The sequence below is a fragment of the Trichomonas vaginalis genome, chromosome III (assembly GCF_026262505.1).
Source record: "Trichomonas vaginalis G3 chromosome III, whole genome shotgun sequence".
Lineage (NCBI taxonomy): Eukaryota > Parabasalia > Trichomonadida > Trichomonadidae > Trichomonas > Trichomonas vaginalis.
This window is the reverse complement of record NC_067205.1, coordinates 21,352,313-21,377,491: the sequence shown is the minus strand read 5'-3', so window position 1 is coordinate 21,377,491 and position 25,179 is coordinate 21,352,313. Positions and strand designations below refer to the sequence as shown.

The following is a 25,179-nucleotide window of genomic DNA, read 5'->3' as shown; positions in this document are numbered from 1 at the left end:
TAGAAGCAAGAATAGTCATTTATAGTTCGTCTGAACAGTACAAACATAGTATCTGCATGTTTCATTGCAGTTGTTAAGGCAATATCTGTTCTTGCACCTGGGTCAGCACTTTGGTTTCCAACTTCACCTGCAAAGTCTTTGACAGATATTTGGTGTATAGGGAACATAAGTGGAACTGCAATATATTTGGCAGCTAAAGCATTTGAAATATCTGGGTCCAACATATAGACTGCAAGTCTGCTTTCTATTCTCTTGCATTCAAATTTTTCGCATGTGAACTTAACTGGTCCCAAGCATCTCCAGCAGCATTGAAATAATAGTTTACTTCAGTGTTGAAGTTTGAGAAACCAAAGTCTAAGTCAACTTTGTTTTTGCAAAAGTCGGCGAATGACATTTATTTGTTCCCACTACTTCTGTAAGAGTGAATGGGTCTTGTGTTGGTGCAATGACTAAGTTATTTTTGCTTGGAGTAAGTTCGATAGAAATTTTTCCTGCCCAGTTTGGCAAGTATCTTAAAAACCTGAAGATGAGGAAAGATGACAAAGGAACTCTAAGTTTCAATTTTACTTTGGTTACTGCTGCTGCAGTTTGTCCAGAAAGGTCAACATAAACTCCTGGAACGTTAGGGTCAAGTCTTCTTATTTTCTCAATAGTTGCATACTGGTCTGTTTGTTCTCTAGCTTGTGGTTGTACTGAGTTTCTCAAAGCGAACCATTCATAGTTTGCCCATGTTACTGTTTGAACTAAGTCAGAGTTAGAATATATCTTATATCCCATGAAAACTTCTGGAGCATATTGGTATCCGACATAGAAAATTCCATTGCAACCTTTCTTGTCAGACAACTTGGCAGAAGGTTTTATTTCAATGTCTTGTTCCACGTATAAGAATGAGTTGTCAATAGAAATAATATGAAACCTGTCGCATGCAATATCTACTGTTGTTGAAGAACCTTCTCCAAACTCACCTACATTTCCATAAGAAACAGCAGTTGTATATTCGTAAGTTCCAGGAACTATTTCTGACCTTCTAATGGCATTGTCGCATTCGTTATACCATTCGGAAACATTTCCATTCATAGCATCCAAAACTGTTGCGTTATATTCTGAGCGGCGTACATTTCATATGAGTAAAAATATAGAATAGTTGGATTTATATGTCATAATAGAACCCACTCCGACCAAGCTTTACTTTCTTCCTGACTGAGTTTTTAACTCTTCTTTTTCCTTCATTGCCCTCTGCTTGAAGTTGTTGCATCTTTGCATTATGTTCATCTAGTATGTTTGCAAATTTCCCATGTCCTTTTTGCCTTTTGGCTCTGGTCGCCCATCTCAGGTAACCTATATCCTAGAAAGAGTTTGTCATAGTCTGTATTTGAGTCTTCGCGTATTGTTTGCATGACTCTTTCCTGAGTTTCCGGTTCAAGCTCTTCCAAACAGTGCCTGTCCATATGGAATATGCTCGTTTCCAAATATATGTTTTTGTAGCCATTCTGGTTTTCTTTCCATGTTACCAACTATATCTTTTGTGAATGGGAAAGCTTTTACCCAATCTTTCAGTCTTGCGTCATTTATTTCTGTAGTTGGTTTTATTTTGTCAAGGAACATGTTTTTCAATACTAACATTTCATTTGGTACTGTCCATTTGAGTTTTCTTAAATATTCATCCCTTCTCGGTTCATTGTCTGCAAAGTAAGTTTTTATGACATTTTGTAAACTTTCGTTTGCAAGGTCATGTACAATAGGTTCTCTTCCTTCTCCCTCCCTAACTTTCTTTCTAAACTCTTCACCAAATATACCATCTCTATGGTTCTGTGTAGTTCTTTGAGATAAATGTTCTAGAACGTCAGGTGTTATATTTCCATCAGCCATGTTCATTTCATACTGGTCCAAAATATCTGCATGTTTCATATCTTTCAATGGCATTAAAGCCGCGCTTAAAATACCAGCTATATCTCGTTCACCATTGACTTCCATTGCGTCTACAACTTCTTGGAATTGTGGTTGTAAGTTTATGAACCACCTATCTGGATTAGCTTTATGACCCCATCTCATTGTAGTTCCATCGTCTGCAGAAACAAAAAGTAGGTTTGTTTCCATCTTGGTTAGGTTCTGAATGAACTTTAAACAATGTTTCATTTCTATATGTTTTTTTGAAATTTAACCTTTTATTTTCACCGAGTTCATCCGAAGATTGAACGTTAAATGCTCGTAAGTAAAAAGGGTTGTTGTATTTGTGTACATTTTTTTTTCAGTTCTTCCATTCTATGCTGGATATTTTCATCTGATGTTGGAGTCTTTTGTATGTCGGCAAACATTTTTTCGATATTCTTCTACTATGTCAGCCGAATTTTTTTTAGACTCTTGGAAAGATTCCATATTTCACCTCATGCTCTTGTTGAGGGTCAAGATTTTTCGGCTGTTCCAAATCTTCATCTAGTTCTGTGAAGTTAGTTTCCAAAGGAAGGACTTGTTCGTTTCCTTCAGGCTCTTCTAGCTGTTGTTGCTGAACTATTTCTTCCATGTCTGGTTGTATCTGAACTATTTCTTCCTGTGGAGTTTCTTGTACCTCATCTGCTGGCATTTCATATATTCCGAGACCGTTTTCAACAATTTCCCTATCTACGTCATCCGCATTCATAAGCTTTTGTTCTTTCGTTCCGTCTCTTTTTTTTACGCGTTTCATGACGAAAGTTGAATTGTCATTTAGCTCTGACATCAAATATCTCGGAGTAAATTTCATCCATGTCATTTGGATGATATGCTATTAAATCATATCCCTTAGCGAGCTTGTATTTTCCAGGTTTGAGATTATATCCGTTTTGGTGCTGAGCCATAAAGCTAAATAGGTTCGGGTCAGTATTTCCATCCTTGAACTTTCTAATAGCTTCTTTATATCTGTCACTAAAGTCAAACAGTATCTGGGAAACCACACTCTTTCTTTAAGCATTTTTAAGAATTCTTGGTTTCCTTGTTTCTCTACTTCTTTTATGTCCTTGCTCTGTTTGTGGTTGCTGTGCTGGTTGTGGAGGTGGTTGTTGTGCAGGGTTTTGAACTGTTGGTTGTTGGCTGGTTGTGGAGGTGGTTGTTGTGCTGGTTGTTGTGCATGCCTGTGTCTGTGTCCATGTGACGATGTAAATGTTCTAGGTAGTCCTGGTGCAGGTGCTTCTCTTGGAGGGTTTGGTGGTATATAAGTTCCACCAGCTGGCACATATGTTCCATCTGCAGCGTAATGTCCTACCTGACTTTTCGTTTTTAAGAAAGCATTTACTAGGTCTGTTTTTGGTCTGTTGTAACTCTTTTTCTTGACTTTTCACAACAGTTGCTCTAACGGGTCATAGGCACTTTGAACTGCCTGTCTCGTTGCTGCATCTGTTATTTTCGTCATATTTTGTGCTACTTCTCTTAAACTCGTTGTCGAAACCTTCAGACTTCAGTTTCTTTCCAGATGAGAAGTCGTTCACTTGTTTCACCTTACTATGAAGAGCTTCGAAGGCGTTCTTAAAGTCAGCATTTGTTAAAGCTTCATTTGAACTATCTTCATCCGCTTGTATTTTTTGTCCTTATTGACCGCCTATGAGTTGGGCTGCTTTAGCGTTGGCTTGGGCATCTAACCAGTCATTATGTTAGCTTTTATATATTCTGCGCTTTTCATTGCCTTTTGCAAGCCGTCGTTATTTTTTACTTTCTTGTGCTAAGTTTTCATACTGTACGGTTTGGTTTGCAACTGTAAAAGTTTTTCTGCCTTTACATTTGCTTCAACTTCTTTTTTTATACTCATCGCTATCCATATATGTCTTCAGGGCTTTTTTGTTTTTATCTCTTCATCTTTCAGTATTTTATATTGAGTAGTATGGTTTTTCAAATTTATGACATCTTGTTCCATTTTTGCTACTTCTGCTGCTTTTTCTGACACTTTTTTCGCATATTCCTCTGTACTTAGTTCTTTCAGTTGTTCTTCTTTCTTCTTTTTCTCTACGTTTAACTCATTGAGTTTCTTTGGTGTCTGTCATATTCTAGTTTCTTTTCGTTTTCACTTATTTGTTTCTGTATGTCTATGTTTGACTTTTTGACATCTGTTATTTGATTTGAGTGAACTCAAATTCATTTGACTTGAGGGTATAGGCTGTTCCGTCTGCAGCTCCACCATAGCCTGCCATTTTCGCTAAAAGTGCCGCTCTTAAACCTCCACTCTGTGCACCAACAACTCGGTTTAAAAAAGCATAGGATTGCTTGACATTTGTTTGCAACATAGTGGGGTCATTCAGCATTTGTTGTTTGCAACTGTTGTTGTGGTGTCAGTTTTACTATTGGGATGTTTCAATGCTCTCTTCCTCTTACGTATATTCTTACGTAGCTTACGTGGCATTTTAAGTGAAGTTAAAAAGCGGTTTTTGACAGATGTTTATATGACACTTTCTCCAGTTTATAGGACCTCTCTCATATTCTATCTTGTCATGATTTCATCGTAAATGTTTTGTCAAGACTTCTTCGTAAATGTTTTGTCAAGACTTCATCGTAATGAGTGTAAAGGACCCAAAAATATATTTTATGTTAGAATGTTAGATCTAACACCTTTTCTAACATGTTTTCTAACATGGTCTAAAACTCTTGAATTTTCATGATTTCATCGTATATGTTTTGTCAAGACTTCTTCGTATATTTTTGTCAAGGTTTCATCGTACATGTTTTGTCAAAACTTTCTTGTCTATGTTTTGTCAAACTTCATCGTAAAGACTTTGTTGAGACTTTGTCAAACTTCATCGTAAATGTTTTGTCAAGACTTTCTTGTCTATGTTTTGTCAAGACTTTCTTGTCTATGTTTTGTCAAGACTTTCTTGTCTAATTTCTCATGAACTTTCTTGTCTATGTTTTGTCAAAACTTTCTTGTCTATGTTTTGTCGAAACATTTACGATGAAATCATGAAAATTCATGAAAATTCAAGAGTTTTAGACCATGTTAGAAAACATGTTAGAAAACATGTTAGATCTAACATTCTAACATAAATTATATTTTTGGGTCCTTTACGCTCATTACGAAGAAGTTTGACAAAAACATTTACGAAGAAGTTTTGACAAAACATGTACGATGAAACCTTGACAAAAACATTTACGAAGAAGTTTCGACAAAACATTTACGAAGAAGTCTTGACAAAACATTTACGATGAAATCATGAGTTTTCTACGATGTTAGAAAACATGTTAGAAAACGTGTTAGATCTAACATGCTAACATAAACATTATTTTTGGTCATTTACGCTCATTACGAAGAAGTTTGACAAAACATTTACGATGAAGAAGTCTTGACAAAACATTTACGAAGAAGTCTTGACAAAACATTTACGAAGAAGTCTTGACAAAACATTTACGAAGAAGTCTTGACAAAACATTTACGAAGAAGTCTTGACAAAACATTTACGAAGAAGTCTTGACAAAACATTTACGAAGAAGTCTTGACAAAACATTTACGATGAAATCATGACAAAAAAGTCAACGGCTGGTCGGCTGGGGTTCGGTCCTCCTCTTGGGTCTTGGGAAAAATTCTTAGGGCTAGAAGGCACGAAGTGCCTGGAAGCCCCACTACCTTTTTTTTTTTTTTTTTTTTTTTTTTTTTTTTTTTTTTTTTAATCAATGCCTCATCAAATCCATCAACATGATATTTAATTTTATTAATATTTAGATCCCAAATCAGCTTATTAACATAGTTTGTTTTCACTTATCTATGTTAAAATTATTAATTATACTATAAAATCATATTTATTTAAATATTTTTTTTATTAATATTTTATCAAATCGAAAGAACTCACATGATTTGAAGTGGAAAAATTACCCTTCTAATCAAATATTTTCCATATTATGTGTTTCCTCTTATGGTTAGTCAATGTTCGTTTTAAAATTTTATTGATTCCCTCAATTTTCGATTCTTATAAAATATTCAATGAGCCCATTGTAAATTTTACGGTTTGTTTTGCAAGAATTTAGATTCTACCTAAATACATCAAAACATATCTGACATTCAGATTTGCCTCAATTTTTTCATAAAAAATCCGCTGTCAGACAAATTGTCATTTGCCATTATTATGGGTATCATCCTCAACAAGCAACTTATGTATGCCGGAGTTGCATTTCTTGGCACCGTAGTCACTCATACTGCAGCGACAATGGAAAAGTATACTTGCTAGCAAAATCATTGAAGTAAATTACAGTACTTACTACTATTTTCCAATAGTATTCCTCGTTGAAATAATAGCAATTGTATTGTCCATTTGGATGTACAAAAAACTTGGAACTAGAATCAATTCAATAATAAACGGTATTTTAATCGCAATTGGTTTAATTATTGCGACATTCAATGCAGCCAACACTTCATATCTCGTTTATATTACTGGAACATTCATTGGTGTTGGATATATTATGTGTAATTTGATGAATCCATTATATATTTCTCATATTTCAATGTCAAATACAAGAAATTCATATGGAATATTCCATTTTATTGGTTTAGTAATTGGATCCATAAGTGGTTTTCGTATTGCAATATCTCCACATTGGAAAATTTTCTCATACGTTTATGCAGCCATCTCAATCATACAATCCATTCTTACTATCTTCATTCCTAACATGACTCCCGAAACTTCCGAAGAATTACAAGCTCCAAGAAACGTTAAACTTTGGTTCCATACAGCTGCATTAACGTTACTTCCATTTTTGTCTGGATTAAATGCAGTACCTAGGTACTGTGCTCCAATAGTACATGATCATTCAGTTGTTGATCAGGTTAACATAGTTAACATTGTTTTTTATGTATTAACGTTGATAACAATTATAACAATCATATTTACGATTTATTTCTTTGGATTAAGGAAGCATTGGATAGTTTCCTCTATTTTTGTATTAGTTTTCTTAATAATTGTTACAATATTAAATTTCATGAACAAATCTAACATATTTAGATTTATAATGGGAGATCTTTTTAATATAAGTATGAACTTGGGTTTAAGCAGCGTTGGCCTCTCTCTTATTTGTCAATTTTCAGATAATCTTATTTTCTTTTCTCAAATTCTTAACATTGTTTGCGAGTCTTTGATTGACACTATCCATATATTTCTCTTCAGTAAGATTTGGCTCATCATTTTTATTGTTTTTGGCATATTTACAATTGTATATGGCTTTACATTGTTCCCAGAACTAAAGAACATACAGGAAGAAGAAAAATCAAAGTCAGACAATCTGAATACTCCAATTATTTAAACAATTTTTTAGCGAATTTATTAGATTTTTTTAGATTTTTTTATCAAAATTTTTTCATTAATGAAACAATACATTCTATTTAAAGCGGTTTTAAGATTTTTCTCAATTTTTCAATATGGATCCAATGTCAGAAAAATGTATCGTTGTCAAATTTGACAATTATGGGAATCTTATTGAATAAGCAATTATATTATGTAGGAGTTGTATTCGTTGGATCAGCATTAAGTGCGATTGCAAATTGGAAGAGTGTTCCTAATTTTTCTTTCAGGCCTCTCACTGAGTCAATATATTTTAGCTGCTATAGTTTTACCAATAACCATCATCACACTTGTTTCCTCTATATTTACTTACAGGAAATTCGGAACAAAATTTATTTTAATTGCTGCAGGTATTTCAAATTCAATCGCTCTTGTATCAAAAGCTTCAATATCTAAGGATAACGTTTTTGCTGCTTTTGTTGTCATTGCCTTTCAATTGATAGCCGCAAATATCCATTTATTGATGAATCCTTTGTACATTTCGCATATTTCGCCAGAAAATACAAGAGATTCATACGGAATCCTTCATTTTGTTGGTATTATATTTGGAACATATATCGGAAACCATACATTATACACATCTCACAGAAAAATTTTTTTATACGTTTTTGCATCCATTTCTTTGATCCAAAGTATACTTATTTGGTTTATTCCGAACATAACTCCTGAAATAACAGCAAGATCAAACGCTTCTAAAGAGAAAAAATACATTTTTCATTCAATTCTCTTAATTTTAGCTCCATTAATAATCATTGTTGACATAGTCATATCAAATGCAACCCCAGAACACATATCTTCTTACAAAATAATCCAAGTTAATAATATTCTTCAAATAATTATTAGTATTATTCTCATTTCTATTGCTTTTTCAATTTATTTCTTTGGATTAAGAATACATTGGATAATTTCATCCGCCTTTTCCTTGATTTTCCTGATAATTTGTTCAATTTTAGCTTTCACGGGCAAACGAAACATGTTTAGCTATGGAGTAGCAAGTGGTAACACTATAAGTCTATTCTTAGGTCTTAACAGTGTAGGATTATCATTGATTTGTCAATTTTCAGATAATTTAATTTTCTTCTCTCAAATATTATATTCAATTTGTTCTGAAATAACACAAATAATTTATATTTATAGTCGAAGCAAAATTTGGCTTATTGTTTTCGTAATCTTCGATATTCTCTTCATTATTTATGGAATAGTTCTGTTCCCAGATTTAAAGGCAAACAAGGAGAAAGAAAAATATGAATTAGATGCTATGACTACTCCAATAATTTGATTTTTAATAAATACTAAATCATTTTAAATAAAATTAAATATTTTTTTGATCAATAAGTACAATTTATGTATGCTTTGATTCAAGTGCGTGAATATCAATAGTATAAGTACAATAAAATATAAAATAACAACTATATAACTTGTCTATTTGGAAGATATGGGGATATCCAACGATGCATCATGGAGTGAAATATATTGCTTTATTGAGGAATCAAGCAAGTATTACCCTTGGACAGTACTAAATGAAATGTATACAGAGGAATTGTTGAGTTCCTAAGAAATAATAATTCATCAAACTTTCTTATATATATAATAATTTGTTATTGGAAGACTTAATTTGACAGAATGAAGTTTTTTTACGGAAACTTTGATGGAGACCTTCATTAATTTGAAGGAATGAAATCAAATTTCATCAGTATGACAATAATTTCTGACGAACAATACTAATAAATTAACGATATTGAACGAATATCAAACGCCAGAAACTAAAATTTTAAAATTTTTACTTAATAATTTTGACGAAATCATATTAATCTTGTTAAATCTACATAAACTTTACAATACAAATGTATGTCACTACATATCAATGATATGTTTTATCTTTTTGACAACAAAATTTCCGAACTCAAGAAAAATGAACGAATTACGTAAACGAAAATGTCTAATATTACATTATTAAGTGAATCTAAATCGATATTTCACAATAATACTCGTAATATGGATGAATATTTTGAAAATTCAAAAGATAATTTTTCTGAAAGAAATGAAAAAAAATCAAATTAAAATATAATTACAAATATGAAAATGATAAGAAAAATTTACTTGCAGGTGATGAATTTAGAGAAAGGGACAAACTATCCAGTGTCACTTTTCAAAGGAATAAAAAAAATAATAAAGATGGGGAACAGGACAAATTTGCCACACGGCACTTTTTTTTAAAAAATTTAATGGAGCGGAGCGATACTCTGCTGCAGGAGCCCCAAGGCTCCCAATCATTACGAAAGGGAGCCTCAGGGCTCCTGAGAATCCATCAGCAGAGGCCTTTTCATTTGGCCTCTGCTGATCAAAGATTCGGCGAAGCCATTCTTCGTCTCAGGAGCCCCAAGGCTCCCAATCATTACGAAAGGGAGCCTCAGGGCTCCTGAGAATCCATCAGCAGAGGCCTTTTCATTTGGCCTCTGCTGATCAAAGATTCGGCGAAGCCATTCTTCGTCTCAGGAGCCCCAAGGCTCCCAATCATTACGAAAGGGAGCCTCAGGGCTCCTGAGAATCCATCAGCAGAGGCCTTTTCATTTGGCCTCTGCTGATCAAAGATTCGGCGAAGCCATTCTTCGTCTCAGGAGCCCCAAGGCTCCCAATCATTACGAAAGGGAGCCTCAGGGCTCCTGAGAAACCTCTTTGAGAAGGTTTTCTTAAAGAAAACCTTCTCAAAGATGATTGTCAGCATTCACTCAAAATCTACCAAGAGTTTCAAAGTTTCAAATCTATCTGAAATGAAGCTTTGAATCTCTTGTATATCTAATTGTAGAGGTACCTTTTCAAAATGTCTTCTATTGATTAAATTTAATCAGTAAAAGTCATTTTGAAAAGGTACATCTCTATAATTGCTATTGAGCATTCACTCTTGGAACCTTGGAGCTCTTGTGTAGTGCATGAAAACTCCAAGATTCTAGCATAAAACATATATCATAGACATAATTTCTTCAAATATAATTTAAGGTTATTTTTTAAAAAAAATTAGAAAAGCGTAATTTAAGGTTATTGAAAAAGTGACACCTGGCAAATTTGTCCCGCACTCATGAATTTAGAATTGAACTTACAGAACCAACTAAGAAAACGATTCCAGATAAAAACAATGTTTGGGTTGTTTATTATACTGTATATAATCCTCCAGGTAATTCTGTGGAGATAAAATTTTATATTGATTCAGAATTAAAAAGAACAAAAAATACTAATCCAATTGCTAGAACATTTGATTCAGATGTATCGATTTATATTTCCGATTTAGATTATGGTGATCACATATTAACTGCACAAGCTAAGAGTGATAATCAATTAACTAATATTGATTCTGTTGTAAACGAAAACGATAAAAACGGTTTGACAGTAAAGTGACACTTTACATGGCAAAAAATAGAGCCTTACTTTTGAGATACTTGAGATTGAAACTGAATCTTATGAGGCGGTGATCTTGAATCACTACCTCATAAGGTTCAGTTTCATATAAAATTTGTTGCAATTTGTTATTCTTTTGCAATTATTTCTTATAAGATTTTACATCTTTTAGCGGGTAATGTTTGTTATCATGTATATATTATAAATATCTACACGATAACGAACATTCCTCGCTAAATTGCTGAGAAACTTTGAGGAAATGTCGAACAATTTCCTCAAAGTTTCTCAGATTTATATAGATCACTAGAGTCCCCTAGGCACTGATTCTGGTTCAGTACCTAGGAGGCTCTAGTTCTTTAACGAACTGATAAAATGTTTTTAAATTTTTGGATATTGCTACCTGTGAAGCACTGACTTCAAGTCAGTACCTCACAGGTAGCAATTACATTGAAAGATGGGAGAAACTTTGTCCGAATGTTAAACTATTCGGACAAAGTTTCTCCCATTTGTAGTGGAGATGGAAGGCTTTGAGGTATATTGTATTAATATATACCCCAAAGCCTTCCATCTCCACTTGAAAGTGTCCAAACTTTGGGTTAATAGTTTGCAAACTATTAACCCAAAGTTTGGACACTTTCTAGAAGGAATTGGAGGGTAAGAGATATACATTCATATGGTATATCTCTTACCCTCCAATTCCTTCTTAAAATGGGAGAAACTTTGTCCGAATGTTAAACTATTCGGACAAAGTTTCTCCCATTTTTGAAGGAATTGGAGGCTATGAGATACTGATGCAATGTCAGTAACTCATGGCTTCCAATTCCTTCCTAAAACTCATAAAAGTGGACATTACATGCATATAAAATTTGACATGTAAAGTCCACTTTTTGTGAGCGGGGATTTGACTCCGTCAAATCCCCTTTTTCGTTTACGAGAATTCTTTAGAATTTGCAGTTGGATATTCAAATAAACTTACTCTATCTAATTTAGGTTTAAATCCAACAAAAATTATAAAGAACAGTGGTCAGACATTGACATTATCAGGAATTGCAAGTTATCCAAATGGAGAATCAACAGCTCTCATTAAATATTACTTCAACGAAGATAATAACACTCAAAATCAATACAAAGTTCAAGTCGATTCAAATGATGAAACTTTCACTAAACCAATCACTTTTCCAAATGATTTACCAGAGAACAATCACACAATTCATATTTATTTATTAAAAGATGGTTTTAATAGCAAAACATATAATCTTTCATTCGAATACATTTATAATCCACCAATTATCAGTATCACAACAGCTCCTAAGTCATCATACACAAAGAATACAGATTACAACATCTTTGTTACTTTATCTGTTTCAGATCGTGATGGCAATGAACTAATTGATATTTACTGCCAATTTGACAGTGAAACAGCAACTAAGAAGACATCACAATCAATAGTAGTCAATGAAATAAATACAAATTATGATTTTGATTTCACAGTTAAAATTCCATCATCATTCTCAGAAGGAACACATATAATTTATATTTGGGCTGTTGATTCTAATCAAAAACAATCAGATTATTTGCATTATCAATTTGATTTCAATTACAATACACCATCAATTTCTATAACAACAGAAAACAATCAACAAATTCGAAAAGGAATAAATAATCAAATTGAAATCAAAGGAAATGTCACTGATCTTGATGGAAGTGGAACAGTTACAATAAATTACATTATTGATGACAATGGTTTAGAACGACTTCTAAAAACAATAAGCATAGATGATACATCATCTCATGAATTCAATAAAAACATCGATATTCCATCATACTTGAATGAAGGAATTCACAAAGTCACAATTTATTGTTATGATGAAAGTCTTAAGAAATCAAATGAAGAAAACATCAATTTCATATATATATTCAACAATCCATCTCTCATTGTCAACAAAGAACCTCTGTCTACATACCACAACAAAATTGATATAAATATCACAGTCTCAGGAACATTCACAAACGAAAACAATGCAGAACATATTTACTTCTTCTATGTCATCGACAACAGTTCTCGACATAATATTGAAGATGTTACAATTACAAATGAACATGAATTCACATTTTTTGTTCCGTACCGAAAAGGGTCACTAGAAAAGTGACAAAAAGTGACACCTACTCTTATTTTCGCGCCAAAATTCGAAAGGGTTTTTAATATAATAATTATAATATATAAGGAATTTTATTAAAAATATGAAATTAAAATATAAAAAATTTAATAGTTAATTTAAGTTTGTTTTTTATTTTTATTTTAGAACTGTTTTCATAGGAATTGAAGGGTGAGATATATAGTATGCCTATATACCTCGCACCCTTCAATTCAAACTCTAAATGGGAGAAACTTTGTTCGTATGTTATCTTATGAAAGCAAAGTTTCTCCCATTTAGAAAGTGAATAGGAGCCTACCAGGCACTAATACATAATCAGTGCTTTGTAGGCTCCTATTCCCTCGAGAAAGTTCGAAAACTTGGTCGCAATCAGATGCAATTGCGACCAAGTTTTCGAACTTTCTGGTAGGAATTGAAGGGTGAGAGGTATATAGTATGCCTATATGCCTCTCACTCTCAGATTACATTAACGTACATAAAAAATATTTTTAGATTGATTTTTACTAACCTGAACCTCGGAGTAACGAGGTATTCGTAGATATGATGTAGACTATTGTTTTAAACGGTAAGCTCGGAAACTTTTGTTAGATAACTTATCATCCAAATCTACGATTTGCAATGAATCATCAGTAAGTAAATAGTTGTATTAAAAAGATGTAAATACGATAATATTAAGTGTTTATTCGTAATGATTTGAGAATTTGTTGAAAATTTATTGAACTTGCTCGAGATTTTCATTTTCTGAACTCGTCAATGCTTTCCTTAAGGTTTTTTAATTGACCGTCGACTATCCAGAATGGTTCTTGTTCTGGATTTCGATACCAGTGATCATCAATTTCACTGGCCTCGAATTCATTCGGCGTAAAGCAAACGTTCGTTTCAGGATTCACAGGCAAAGAAGAATGGGGCATATTATTGTAAAATCTGATAACCCGTGGAAGATCTGATTCTGACTTGCAGTTTCTTTCCACGTATGGCCACCATCTCTCAATCTTACCATTTGCCTGTGGATTGCCCGGTTGAATGAAAATATGCTCAATTCCACGTTCAACCAAAAGTTGATGAAATGAGCTTTTATTTTCAAGGCCGTTATCAGTCCAAATAGCGTATGGTGGTTGAGGTAGAGTACTTAATGCTCTTTTAAGAACTGCAGTTGTATTTTGAGCTGTTTTTTCGGTAAATAAATTAAAATCTATGATTTTTCGCGATCTGTCGTCTATTATCGCAAACAAATAACAACGAGAAATAATCAAACATTCATCAAAGATGTGAATAAGAAGATTTATGTTGATGGTTTTGTTCAAGATTCAGATGAGCGAGGAACATTCACAGTCAAATACAAACTTGATGAAGAAACATTTAATGATTTAACGACATTTCAAATTTATGATCGTAATCAACGTCCATTCACCGAATCAATTGGAATTGATTCTATTTCATGTGGATTTCATTCAATTTATCTTTATGTTGTTGATGATGATAATAAAACATCATCACATCAATCACTAACATTTTTTGTTATTCCTAACAGTCTGAAAGACAACAAACGCATCAACATCCTTTCGATTCCTAAAACAATTTATGCATTAACATTAGCTTATTATTCTGATTTATAAAGATACACTTTCCACTTAAAGCTAACAATAAACAATTGTTGTCATAACTATGCTATAATTATAAATTTCTATCATATTATAAACCAGATATTAAATAATAATAAAATAATTGCTTTAAATTATTGAAATTGAGTTACAAGATTTCTGTTCTCGCATAGGAATATAATAATGGAAATTATTACTTCAGACAAACAAAAATTCTATGGAAATAACAAGTTCTTTTATCCAATTTTTTAATGGTAAATTTGATGGGGAGTCCTTCATTAATTTGAAGGAATAAAATCAAATTTCATCAATATTACTGCAATTTATGATGAATAATACTAATAAAACTACAACAATAAACGAATATCAAACGCCAGAAACTAAAAATTTTAAATTTTATCTAAATAATTTGACGCAATCTTATTTATCTTGTTATTTCTACATAAACAAAACAACATAAATATATATTGCTACATATCAATGCTATATCTTATCGTTTTGGTAAAAATACTTCCGAACTCAAGAAAAATGAACGAATTACGTAAACGAAAATGTCTAATATTACATTATTAAGTGAATCTAAATCGATATTTCACAATAATACTCGTAATATGGATGAATATTTTGAAAATTCAAAAGATAATTTTTCTGAAAGAAAAGAAAACGAAATCAAATTAAATCATAACTACAAATATGAAAACAATAAGAAAAATCTACTTGCAAATGATGAATTTAGAATTGAACTTACAGGATCAACTCAGAAAATGTTTCCAGATAAAAACAATGTTTGGGTTGTTTATTATGCTGTATATAATCCTCCAGGTAATTCTGTGGAGATAAAATTTTATATTGATTCAGTATTAAAAAAACAAAAAATCCTAATGTATATCGTGATCCATTTGATTCAAGTGAATCAATTGTTATTTCCGATTTAGATTATGGTGATCACATATTAACTGTACGAGCTGAGAGTGATAATAAATTTACTAATACAACTTCTTTAGAATTTGCAGTTGGATATTCAAATAAACTTACTCTATCTAATTTAGGTTTAAATCCAACAAAAATTATAAAGAACAGTGGTCAGACATTGACATTATCAGGAATTGCAAGTTATCCAAATGGAGAATCAACAGCTCTCATTAAATATTACTTCAACGAAGATAATAACACTCAAAATCAATACGAAGTTCAAGTCGATTCAAATGATGAAACTTTCAATAAACCAATCACTTTTCCAAATGATTTACCAGAGAACAATCACACAATTCATATTTATTTATTAAAAGATGGTTTTAATAGCAAAACATATAATCTTTCATTCGAATACATTTATAATCCACCAATTATCAGTATCACAACAGCTCCTAAGTCATCATACACAAAGAATACAGATGAAAATATCATAGTTACTGGAACTGTTTCAGATCGTGATGGCGAAGATCAAATTGATATTTACTGTCAATTTGACAATGAAACACCAACTAAGGAGATATCACGGTCAGTTAATGATATTGATGTAACTTATGAATTTGATTTCACAGTTAAAATTCCATCATCATTAAAAGAAGGAACACATATAATTTATATTTGGGCTGTTGATTCTAATCAAAAACAATCAGATCATTTTCATTTCCAATTTGATTTCAATTACAATACACCATCAATTTCTATAACAACAGAAAACAATCAACAAATTCGAAAAGGAATAAATAATCAAATTGAAATCAAAGGAAATGTCACTGATCTTGATGGAAGTGGAACAGTTACAATAAATTACATTATTGATGACAATGGTTTAGAACGACTTCTAAAAACAATAAGCATAGATGATACATCATCTCATGAATTCAATAAAAACATCGAAATTCCAACAAACTTGAATGAAGGAATTCACAAAATGACAATTTATTGTTATGATGAAAATCTTAAGAAATCAAATGAAAGCGTTCTCACATTCATTTATTCATATAACTCTCCTGATATTACTATCACAACTCCAAACAATCAGGAATTCAAGAAGAATGATGGTCGTTCATTTAACCTCGAAGGAACTATTACTGATGAAGACAAAGATGGTACAATTAGAATTTACTACCAAATTGATGAGGGAGAAATTAATAATATAATAAACATTACTTTAGATCAAACAGCCAGCGAAACATTTGATATAAATATTACTTTTCCATCAGATTTATCAGAAAGTAACAGTCACACTATCAAAGTTTGGGCAACAGATGAAACAGGCAAAAGTTCAGCAACTGCACGTTTAAACTTCTCTTATACTTTCAACAATCCTATAATTAATATTACAAACGATATAAAAAATTCATATACGAAGAATACAGATGACAACATCACAATTAATGGAACTGTTTCAAACCTTAATGGTAAAGGCCGAATTGATATCTACTACATGTTTGACAATGAAACAAAAATTAATATTACATCAATCACAGTCACAAACTCAACAGAAAATTATGAATTTAATTTCACAGCTCACATTCCATCTGATTTCAATGAGAGTAATAATCATGCTATAAAAATATGGGCAAATGATTATTTAAATAAAACATCAGAAATAATCACAAGAAATTTCTCATATGTATACAATGATCCAGTTTTCAAATTATACAACTTTACTGAGAATAAATTCATGCGAGGAAGTCCACTTGACATCAACTTTACATATGAACATCCAGACAATACTGCTTTAAAGTCACTTAATATATCATTTGATGGCAATCAGAGCATGAGTTTAATTATTAATATTTCAGATATCACTGAAAATATCCCTGAAAAAGTTTCTAAAAGAATTAATATTCCAAATGAAATTGCATTCGGAAAATATAATATTTATTTGTATGGATGTGATGTTCATGGTCATTGCAGCATTTCAGACAAAATCGAATTCAAAGTCGTTGAATTTCTATACAGCTTTCCTAATCTAACAATGACAAAATTTGGAGATTCAATATATAAACGAAAGGTTTCTAATACATTTGATGTTGAAGGAACTGTTGTTGATATGGATGGAGAAGGAATTGTTAATATTTCATGCTTCATTGATGATTTGTTAATTGATAGTCAGAAAATAGAGATTAAAAATATCAGTGAGCACAATTTTTCGTTTAAATTAAAGTTTCCAGCAAATCTGAATGAATCTTCACATACTTTTTTCATCATTGCAGAAGATGAGAGTGGTAAGAAATCAGAGAACTACACAAGCCGATTTAATTATGAATTCAATTCTCCTGTTTTAGAAATCCAATCAAAAACTAAACAAACATTAATAGGAGATATGATCAGTAATTTCTTTCTCAGAGGAATTGTACGAGATGCTGATGGACAAGGAACGATTACTATAAAATACATTTTAGATGAAGAACCACCTGTAAATTTTGGATCTGTGACTTTGAGAGATTCTGTTTCAGCTGAATTTTATGATAAGTTTAATTTTACAAAAGTCATTGAAACTGGAACTCATTCACTTGATATTTATGCTGTTGACGATGATGGGAAAGAATCAAATCACCAACAAATGAGATTCACATTTCTTTATATAACTGAGAAATTGATAATGCGGAATAAAGCCAAAAGATGTTATTCAACACCTATTTTATCCCTTATTCCGATGTTGCAATCTAAAAAATCATTTTAGTGTAGAATGTTTTCTAAAAAATAATAATAAATAAATAAAAATCCTCATATAAGGATTAAAATAATAATTTAAGGAAAATTTAGTAATTTCTGATGGGTTGGGGTGTGGTTGGAGTCATCATTACGTCACGACGTAAACTTCTCAATATTGAGTGGTTTACATCGTGACATCAATTAATTTTAAATTTTTGAAAGCTTTGGCGTCACTAAAAACTATGGCAGTCCCAACGGGAACCGCGGTAACTTACCGAGGTTTCCGCACACCGGTTCCTTTTTTTAGGAATTTTTTAGATTAAAAATATGCTTTGTAAATCATTTTTTGTAAATCGGCAAAAATTTGGAAATATTCTGACGACAATAAATCTGGGAATAGTATAGGGTGTCCAAAGGTGTGTTTAGCACAAACCTGAATACTGCGAATAGAAATAAACAAGTTACATATATATAAAGTTTATTTAAATATAATCACCATTGGATTCAATCACGCGTTCGCAGCGATCGATCCAGGCTTGAAAGACACGCTTTAAATCATCATGAGAAAATTGCTCAAATTGCTCTCTTACAAAATTTTCAAGATCATCTGGACTCGCGAATTCGCGTCCTTCAGCTCTCTTTTTTAGCGTGCCGAATAAATAAAAGTCAGAGGGTGCAATATCAGGTGAATAAATTGAGTTTGGAACAACTTTGACATTGTTTTCCACCAAGTAATTCATTACCTTATGACTTTTGTGAACTCTTGAATTATCAAAATGAATTGCAAACTTTTGTTTTTGTTGTTTGGATTTCTCAAACTCATCAGAATTGATAATTTGAGTAAGAACATTGTCAATTAGATACTGAGCATTCATCGTATTAGGTTTTTGAAGAATATCAATTGCGATGATGCCATTCACGCCCCAAAAAACCGACAACATCATCATTGGTGTGTCAATTTTTTTCTTCGGGAATGTTTGCGGATTTTCATCCTTCGGGATCCACATGATTTTGGCTTCTGTTGCATATTGAAACCAAGACTCGTCCCCTGTTACTAAAAAGCGAAACTTCTTGGATTGATACGCACCCAATATAGAGAGGAGCTCTTTCGAAGATTGGACTCTAGATTTTTTTTGAACTGAATTAAGGTTGTGCGGAACCCAACGTGTATACGCTAGTTTGTAGTTCAAATAATTGTGCAGATAATAACTGACTGTTGTACGTGGTATCTTTGTCATCTCCTCTATCCTTCTGAGTGATGCTCTTGGGTCTTCATCTAGCGCTTGAAGAATTGCTTTGATTTTTCTTTGATCCGGCGATTTTTTGTCAATTTTTATGATGGGCGCCTTTTTGTTCATGAAGTGATACATCCTAACATGATACGTTACAGTGGAATAGCTAGGAGCATCCATACCGAAGCATTTTACCAATATCTCGTAGATTTTTTACAGTCTTTGCATTTTTTTGCAAGAGCGAGGATGTTTTCTTTATGATTTATTAAAAAAATGAAAAAAATCCCGCCAAAATTTCCCGCGAAACCGCCTCTTGTCTCAAAATTCATTTTATATCCCGGCATGGCGCCAAAATACAACATACTCATCATATACATATATTCATATTTTTTATTATATATTTATAATCAGCATATATCTCCTTTAATAGTCTCATATAGAGCGCTGTGCTAAACGCACCTTTGGACACCCTATATTTTAAATACGAGAACAACCTATTTAAAAGTGTTTCGCTCGATTTTGTATAATTTCAAATTTTCGCATATAGCTTTCCGTGAATTACCGTGATTTTACCGCCACATCAATAGTTTACGACACTTTTTCCGTAAATTGAGTAGTTTACTGCACTTTTTCCGTAAAATTGAGTAGTTTATTGCACTTTTTCCGTAAAATTGAGTTAGGGAATCCGTAAGATTACCGTACCTCACTTCTAGTTGAAAATAGCATTAGTATATAATAAATAGATATATTATTCATATTTTTGATTTTGAATTACGGAAAAAGTGAGTTCAGAACTTCCAATTATTATTTGATTAATTATGTTAAAAATACTATAAGGAATTAAAATACATAATGTTGAAATTTGAATTACGGAAAAAGTGAGGGTGAAAGTGAAGTGAAAAAGTAAGATATTTTTTGTTGAAATAATCATAGTTGTACAATTTTGAAACTATATGTAAAGCTATAAATTGAATAAATTCAAAAACAAAAATTGTTTATTCTTATTAATAAATTTATATTAATCAATATTTGAACAACCCGTAATTAAAATTGAATTCCTCTTAAAATTTAATCCATACGTTAATTTTTAATTTGCTCGGCGAATGCCGAGATTCCCTACTTCTCTTGTCATTCCTTCAAAAACTCTAATCTCATCGCACTTACAAACATCATGATTTGATGTATTGTCGAGAAATCTTAGACTTGTTTGTCATTTGATTATGGCATTTGAAAGTCATCTCGAAAATCGATTAACAAGACAATTTCCCAAACATCTACATACAAGTAGATGATGGTAAACCCATTAGAGTTGCTTTGCTATGATTCCTCCAATCTTATGATGAGAAAAATCATATCAAAACAGCTCTAATCGAACATTCTACACAGCTTAGCATCCAGCTAGTTCCAAGTAATGCGATTACAACATCAACGGCCAAAGCCTGTCAGAGTCCTTTAATCATTTCTTCTCATCTCAATGTGAAGTGGCCCCAAACGAACTACAAGCTGACGTTACAACGCATTATAATCCGGTTAATACGAGCATATACATTAGAGCTGCTTTGTTATGATCTCCCTCATCAATTGATGAGAGATCTCATTATGAAGCAGCTCCAATCGAACTAAAAACCTACATACAAATGAGTGAAAACAAACTCATTAGAGTTGTGTTGCTTTGATTTCTCTCATCAGAAGATGAGAGATACCAGAACAAAACAACTCTAATCAAACTTTCTACACAACTCAGCACAGTATCAATGCAAAGTAATGCGTCTGTATCGTTAACAAGCAAAGTTGTTTCGGGTCCTTCCATTTTGGAAGAATTCGGAACAACTTTGCGAATTGATAGTGTAAACCCATATACATGAAAGCGTGCATGCATAAAGACAGGTATTGTCAGCAATGACTACCTGCCCAGCTATGAGTGATCAGAGAATTACCATCTCAGGCTTTTTGAGAACGTTTCAGCCAGGACCCTCGTATGTTGACTGTGAGAAAGGCATCCTTTATCTGAAATAGATGCTTTTCCAACAATCAAATTCGAAGATCTTCGACGTTGTTGTAAAAAGAGAAGGAGAAGAAAAGAAGAGGAAGGAGAGGAAGAAGGAAAGGAAAAGAAGAAGAAAAAAAAAGAAAAAAAAGAAGGACATATTAAATATAATGCGCACTTAATAGTGCCGAGGCGGCGGAGCCGCCGAGGCGCGATTTTTCTGACCCTATATTACCGCACGGCAATGTTTTTCTCGATTTTGTACAGCCCTACTAAAAACGATCGGAAAGTCTTTCCAAAACTATAACATTTATTTTTTCTAAGCACGTCGGTTTGGGCAATACTTTTGGAAAATTTTCCGCGAAATTTGAGCCTAGAAGTTCAATCTGAAAGCAGATTTGAAGAGAAATCAAATTATAAAATTATAAAATGTAGATGAATTATGTGATTTAATTAAAGATTTAGAACATACGCATCAAGCCATGTAAATGTTCATATAATAAAATCATGTTTTATGACCGAAATTCCTTCAAAATGAGTATTTTTGTAATTTTCCTCTGAATTCAATACTTTACACTATTTCCCACGTAGGCAATATTTCTTCAAAAATAGACCACCTTGTGGCAATTGCGACATGCTTATTTTTTTCAAAAAAAATTGAAGAAAACATAAACTTATAAATGCGAAATTTTAAAAATCTCCTATCTGTGAACTATTAATTGGATATTTGAATTATCGTAAATGTGTATATCTTATTGTAATAATTTTGGAGCCAACAATTGGATCACGTACGGCCAACGAATTGAATGTTGAGTTTCTTCCGAGCACTTTCTGATTTAAAGTATTTAAATTATTTATCAATAATTCATATTGACTCGCAAAACTATACTATCTACAACAATGAAATCGATCACTTAACAATCAACAATTGCGAAATTGAAATGCATGACGAAATAAATTCGCTATATTACAAAATATTCAATCATAATGCATTTCAAGTACAATTTTCTCTTGAGCTGCACATTTACCTTAACTTTCGATACAATTCCAGTGTTAATCTAAATTATAATTCTCATGGATTGACAATTTCTCATAAAAATCAGAAAAAACATTTCGACTTATCATTAGCAGATTCCTTTTCTTGTACTTCAAGTTCTGATTCTCAACTAGTTAAATATGAAATAGTTATTGGATGGAAATATAGAAAAATAATGAATAAAACATGTTTAAAAATAGAATACAATAAAATATAAAAGAAGTTACTTCAGCTTGACTCTGTAATCAAAGATATGTATATGGATTACTCAAATCAAAATTACATACTTGCTACATTTAGTGCTGATTTAGGATTCTCTTCAACCCCTAAAACATTACAATGGAAAATAGATGCACAAGATTATAAAACTTTTGATACGGTTTATTTTAATCCCAATTTTGAAGGAGTTAAAAGATATGAAAATCAAAGATTTGATATCACAGATCAAAGCAAAAGTTCACACACATTATATTTGAGAATTTGTGAAGGAACTGAATGTTCAAATGAATTTCTATTCACAGTATCAAAGCCAAATTCAAAACCAGAGATTGTTTCATTTGAATTTACTCCTAATACATTCACAAAGAATGGAAATTCACAAATGACAATCACAGGTAAAGTTAAAGATGTTGATGGTGCAAACAGTGTTACAATCAAATACAACATTAAAAACAGAGGATATCAAACTTTGACAACAGTAAATGATGTAACATCATCAGATAAACAATTTTCTGCAACAATAAATATCCCAAATGATCTTCCTGAAGGATCCACCTCTATTTCATTAATTGCAAATGATGGATATCTTGATAGTGATCCAAAATCAAAGAATTTCCTTTTTAACTTTAACAATCCATCTCTTAATATGGATATGCAGGATGGTCAAGTTTTCTCCAAAAACGATGGACAAAGAATTCGTATCAAAGGTTCTTTAGGTGACATAGATGGAAGTGGAACTGTTACACTTAAGTATCAATTTGATGGGAAAGAAATTGTCACTCTATCTCAATATGAAATTAAAAGTACAGATCCAAACGCATATCCATTTGATTTTAATGTTGATTTTCCACCAAATTTTCCAGAAAGCAGCAATCAACAAATAACAATCTGGGCAACAGATGAGAAAAACAAATCCTCAAGTCAATATTTCAAAACATTCTCATATTTTTACAACAATCCTGCAATCAAAATAACAACAACTCCTAAATCATCATACATTAAGAATACAGATGACATCATCAAAATTGTCGGAACAGTTTCAGATCGTGATGGTAATGATATCATTGATATTTTCTACAAGTTTGACAATGGTGAATCAATCAAAAAGTCACAAATCATTGTCACAAATCAAGATACTAATTATCCATTCAATTTCACAGTTCAAATTCCTTCATTATTTTCAGTAACTCAACACAATATTTCTATTATGGCAGTTGATTCTTATCAAAAACAATCAAATATAAGTTTTTCATTTAATTATTACCACAACACTCCAATTCTTACTATAACAAATCAGAATGATACAAAATACATAAAGAATGTTGACACATTTATCACTATCACAGGCAGTGTCAAAGATGATGATGAAACAGGAACAGTTTATGTTAAATACAAGATTGATTCTAAAGGTGAAGAAAAACTTTTACAATCATTCCCAATTACAACAAGATCTTTTTATAATATCAATAAAAATATTAATATTCCTTCAGATTTAAGTAAAGGAACACACACAATTTTCATTTGGGCTATTGATGACGAAGAAAAGAAAACAGAACAACAATCATTTACATTCAAATACAATTACAATGCACCATCAATATCTATAACAACAAATGAAAGACAAACAATATACAAAGGTCCAAATGATATTGTATTTAATATTTGTGGTAGTGTCATTGATCTTGATCAAAGTGGTTATTTCTCCATCTACTACAGATTTGATGATTCATCTCAAATGCAAATTTCAACTAATTATTCCATTACAATCCAACCAACACCATTCAGTTTTAATATTAATCTTGATCGAACAATTTTAGAAGGTGAACACAAAATTGTTGTTTATGCAATTGATGAAAGTGACAAGAAATCAAATGAAGTTCAATTGAATTTTACTTATTTATATCATTCACCTATTGTTACAATTGCAACACCAGATAATCAAGAGTTCAAGAAGACATATAATAAAGCATTTTATATTGAAGGAAATTATCAAGATGAAGATGGAAGTGGAGAAATCACAATTTACTATCAATTTGATGGAAGAGAAATTAATAAAACAACCAATACACTTGTTATTTCATCAACTGGATATCAACCATTTACATTAATTATTGATTTTCCAGCGGATTTCAGAGAAAGTAAGAATCAAAACAGTATCATGAAAAGCATATACTGATGTCAAACAATTTAAATTATTGTTTATATTGTTTAATTTCATATCTAATGACAAATTTTAAAAATATCAAAGATTCATTAATATATCTGCAAGTTGTTATGCCCAGTATTATTATTTCTTCCAAGCAATTGTGGATTATTACAAGAAATTTCAAAAATTCAAAATTATACGCCATATTTTTATATATGACGAATTTCAATCAGCTTGAAAGTTACAACAATGATGTTTAATGGGATATTCTTCTTATTTTAAATAGATCTTCATGATTCTTAAATCAATTTAGAAATCATTAAATAATTATTCTATTTCAAATATCATTACCTTAGTTAAAATCAATTGTCGAAACAAATTCAAACAAAAAAGTTGGAAAGAAGGGGGAAAATACGAGAATTTTTCCAAGTTTATCCTTTTAATTGCAAACTCAGGTAAAACAATTAACATTATGCAGTTGTTCTTCTAT

The 25,179-nt window shown here is 31.7% G+C and overlaps 3 protein-coding genes and 1 pseudogene across 4 annotated transcripts, besides 9 other annotated features; 2 read left to right on the top strand and 2 right to left on the bottom strand.

Annotated features, from left to right (window-relative positions):
• Positions 1-1,065: part of a mobile genetic element that runs on past the window's edge.
• Positions 1,066-1,419: 354 nt separating this feature from the next.
• TVAGG3_0738570 (protein of unknown function, DUF4106 family) lies at positions 1,420-1,974 on the bottom strand (the record flags this gene model as incomplete). Its single annotated transcript, XM_051244789.1, has 1 exon — positions 1,420-1,974. The coding sequence occupies one exon, from the start codon at positions 1,972-1,974 to the stop codon at positions 1,420-1,422; it is 555 nt and encodes a 184-aa protein (XP_051091376.1).
• A 7,430-nt stretch (positions 1,975-9,404) lies between these two features.
• Positions 9,405-9,464: a mobile genetic element.
• Positions 9,465-10,362: a mobile genetic element.
• A 263-nt stretch (positions 10,363-10,625) lies between these two features.
• Positions 10,626-11,615: a mobile genetic element.
• Positions 11,616-13,002: 1,387 nt separating this feature from the next.
• Positions 13,003-13,293: a mobile genetic element.
• A 3,043-nt stretch (positions 13,294-16,336) lies between these two features.
• Positions 16,337-18,097, top strand: TVAGG3_0738520 (immunoglobulins domain-containing protein; the record flags this gene model as incomplete). The annotated part of the gene is made up of 1 exon (XM_001314786.1): positions 16,337-18,097. The coding sequence occupies one exon, from the start codon at positions 16,337-16,339 to the stop codon at positions 18,095-18,097; it is 1,761 nt and encodes a 586-aa protein (XP_001314821.1).
• Positions 18,098-18,471: 374 nt separating this feature from the next.
• Positions 18,472-19,774: a mobile genetic element.
• Positions 18,552-19,678, bottom strand: TVAGG3_0738510 (annotated as a pseudogene). Its single transcript has one exon. A coding segment is annotated over exon 1 (1,127 nt).
• Positions 19,775-20,365: 591 nt separating the features above from the next.
• Positions 20,366-20,439: a mobile genetic element.
• A 330-nt stretch (positions 20,440-20,769) lies between these two features.
• Positions 20,770-21,029: a mobile genetic element.
• A 332-nt stretch (positions 21,030-21,361) lies between these two features.
• Positions 21,362-21,511: a mobile genetic element.
• Positions 21,512-22,583: 1,072 nt separating this feature from the next.
• TVAGG3_0738460 (uncharacterized protein) lies at positions 22,584-24,719 on the top strand (the record flags this gene model as incomplete). Its single annotated transcript, XM_001314785.1, has 1 exon — positions 22,584-24,719. One exon carries the CDS (start codon positions 22,584-22,586, stop codon positions 24,717-24,719), a length of 2,136 nt encoding a protein of 711 aa, XP_001314820.1.
• Between the last annotated feature and the right edge of the window lie 460 nt (positions 24,720-25,179).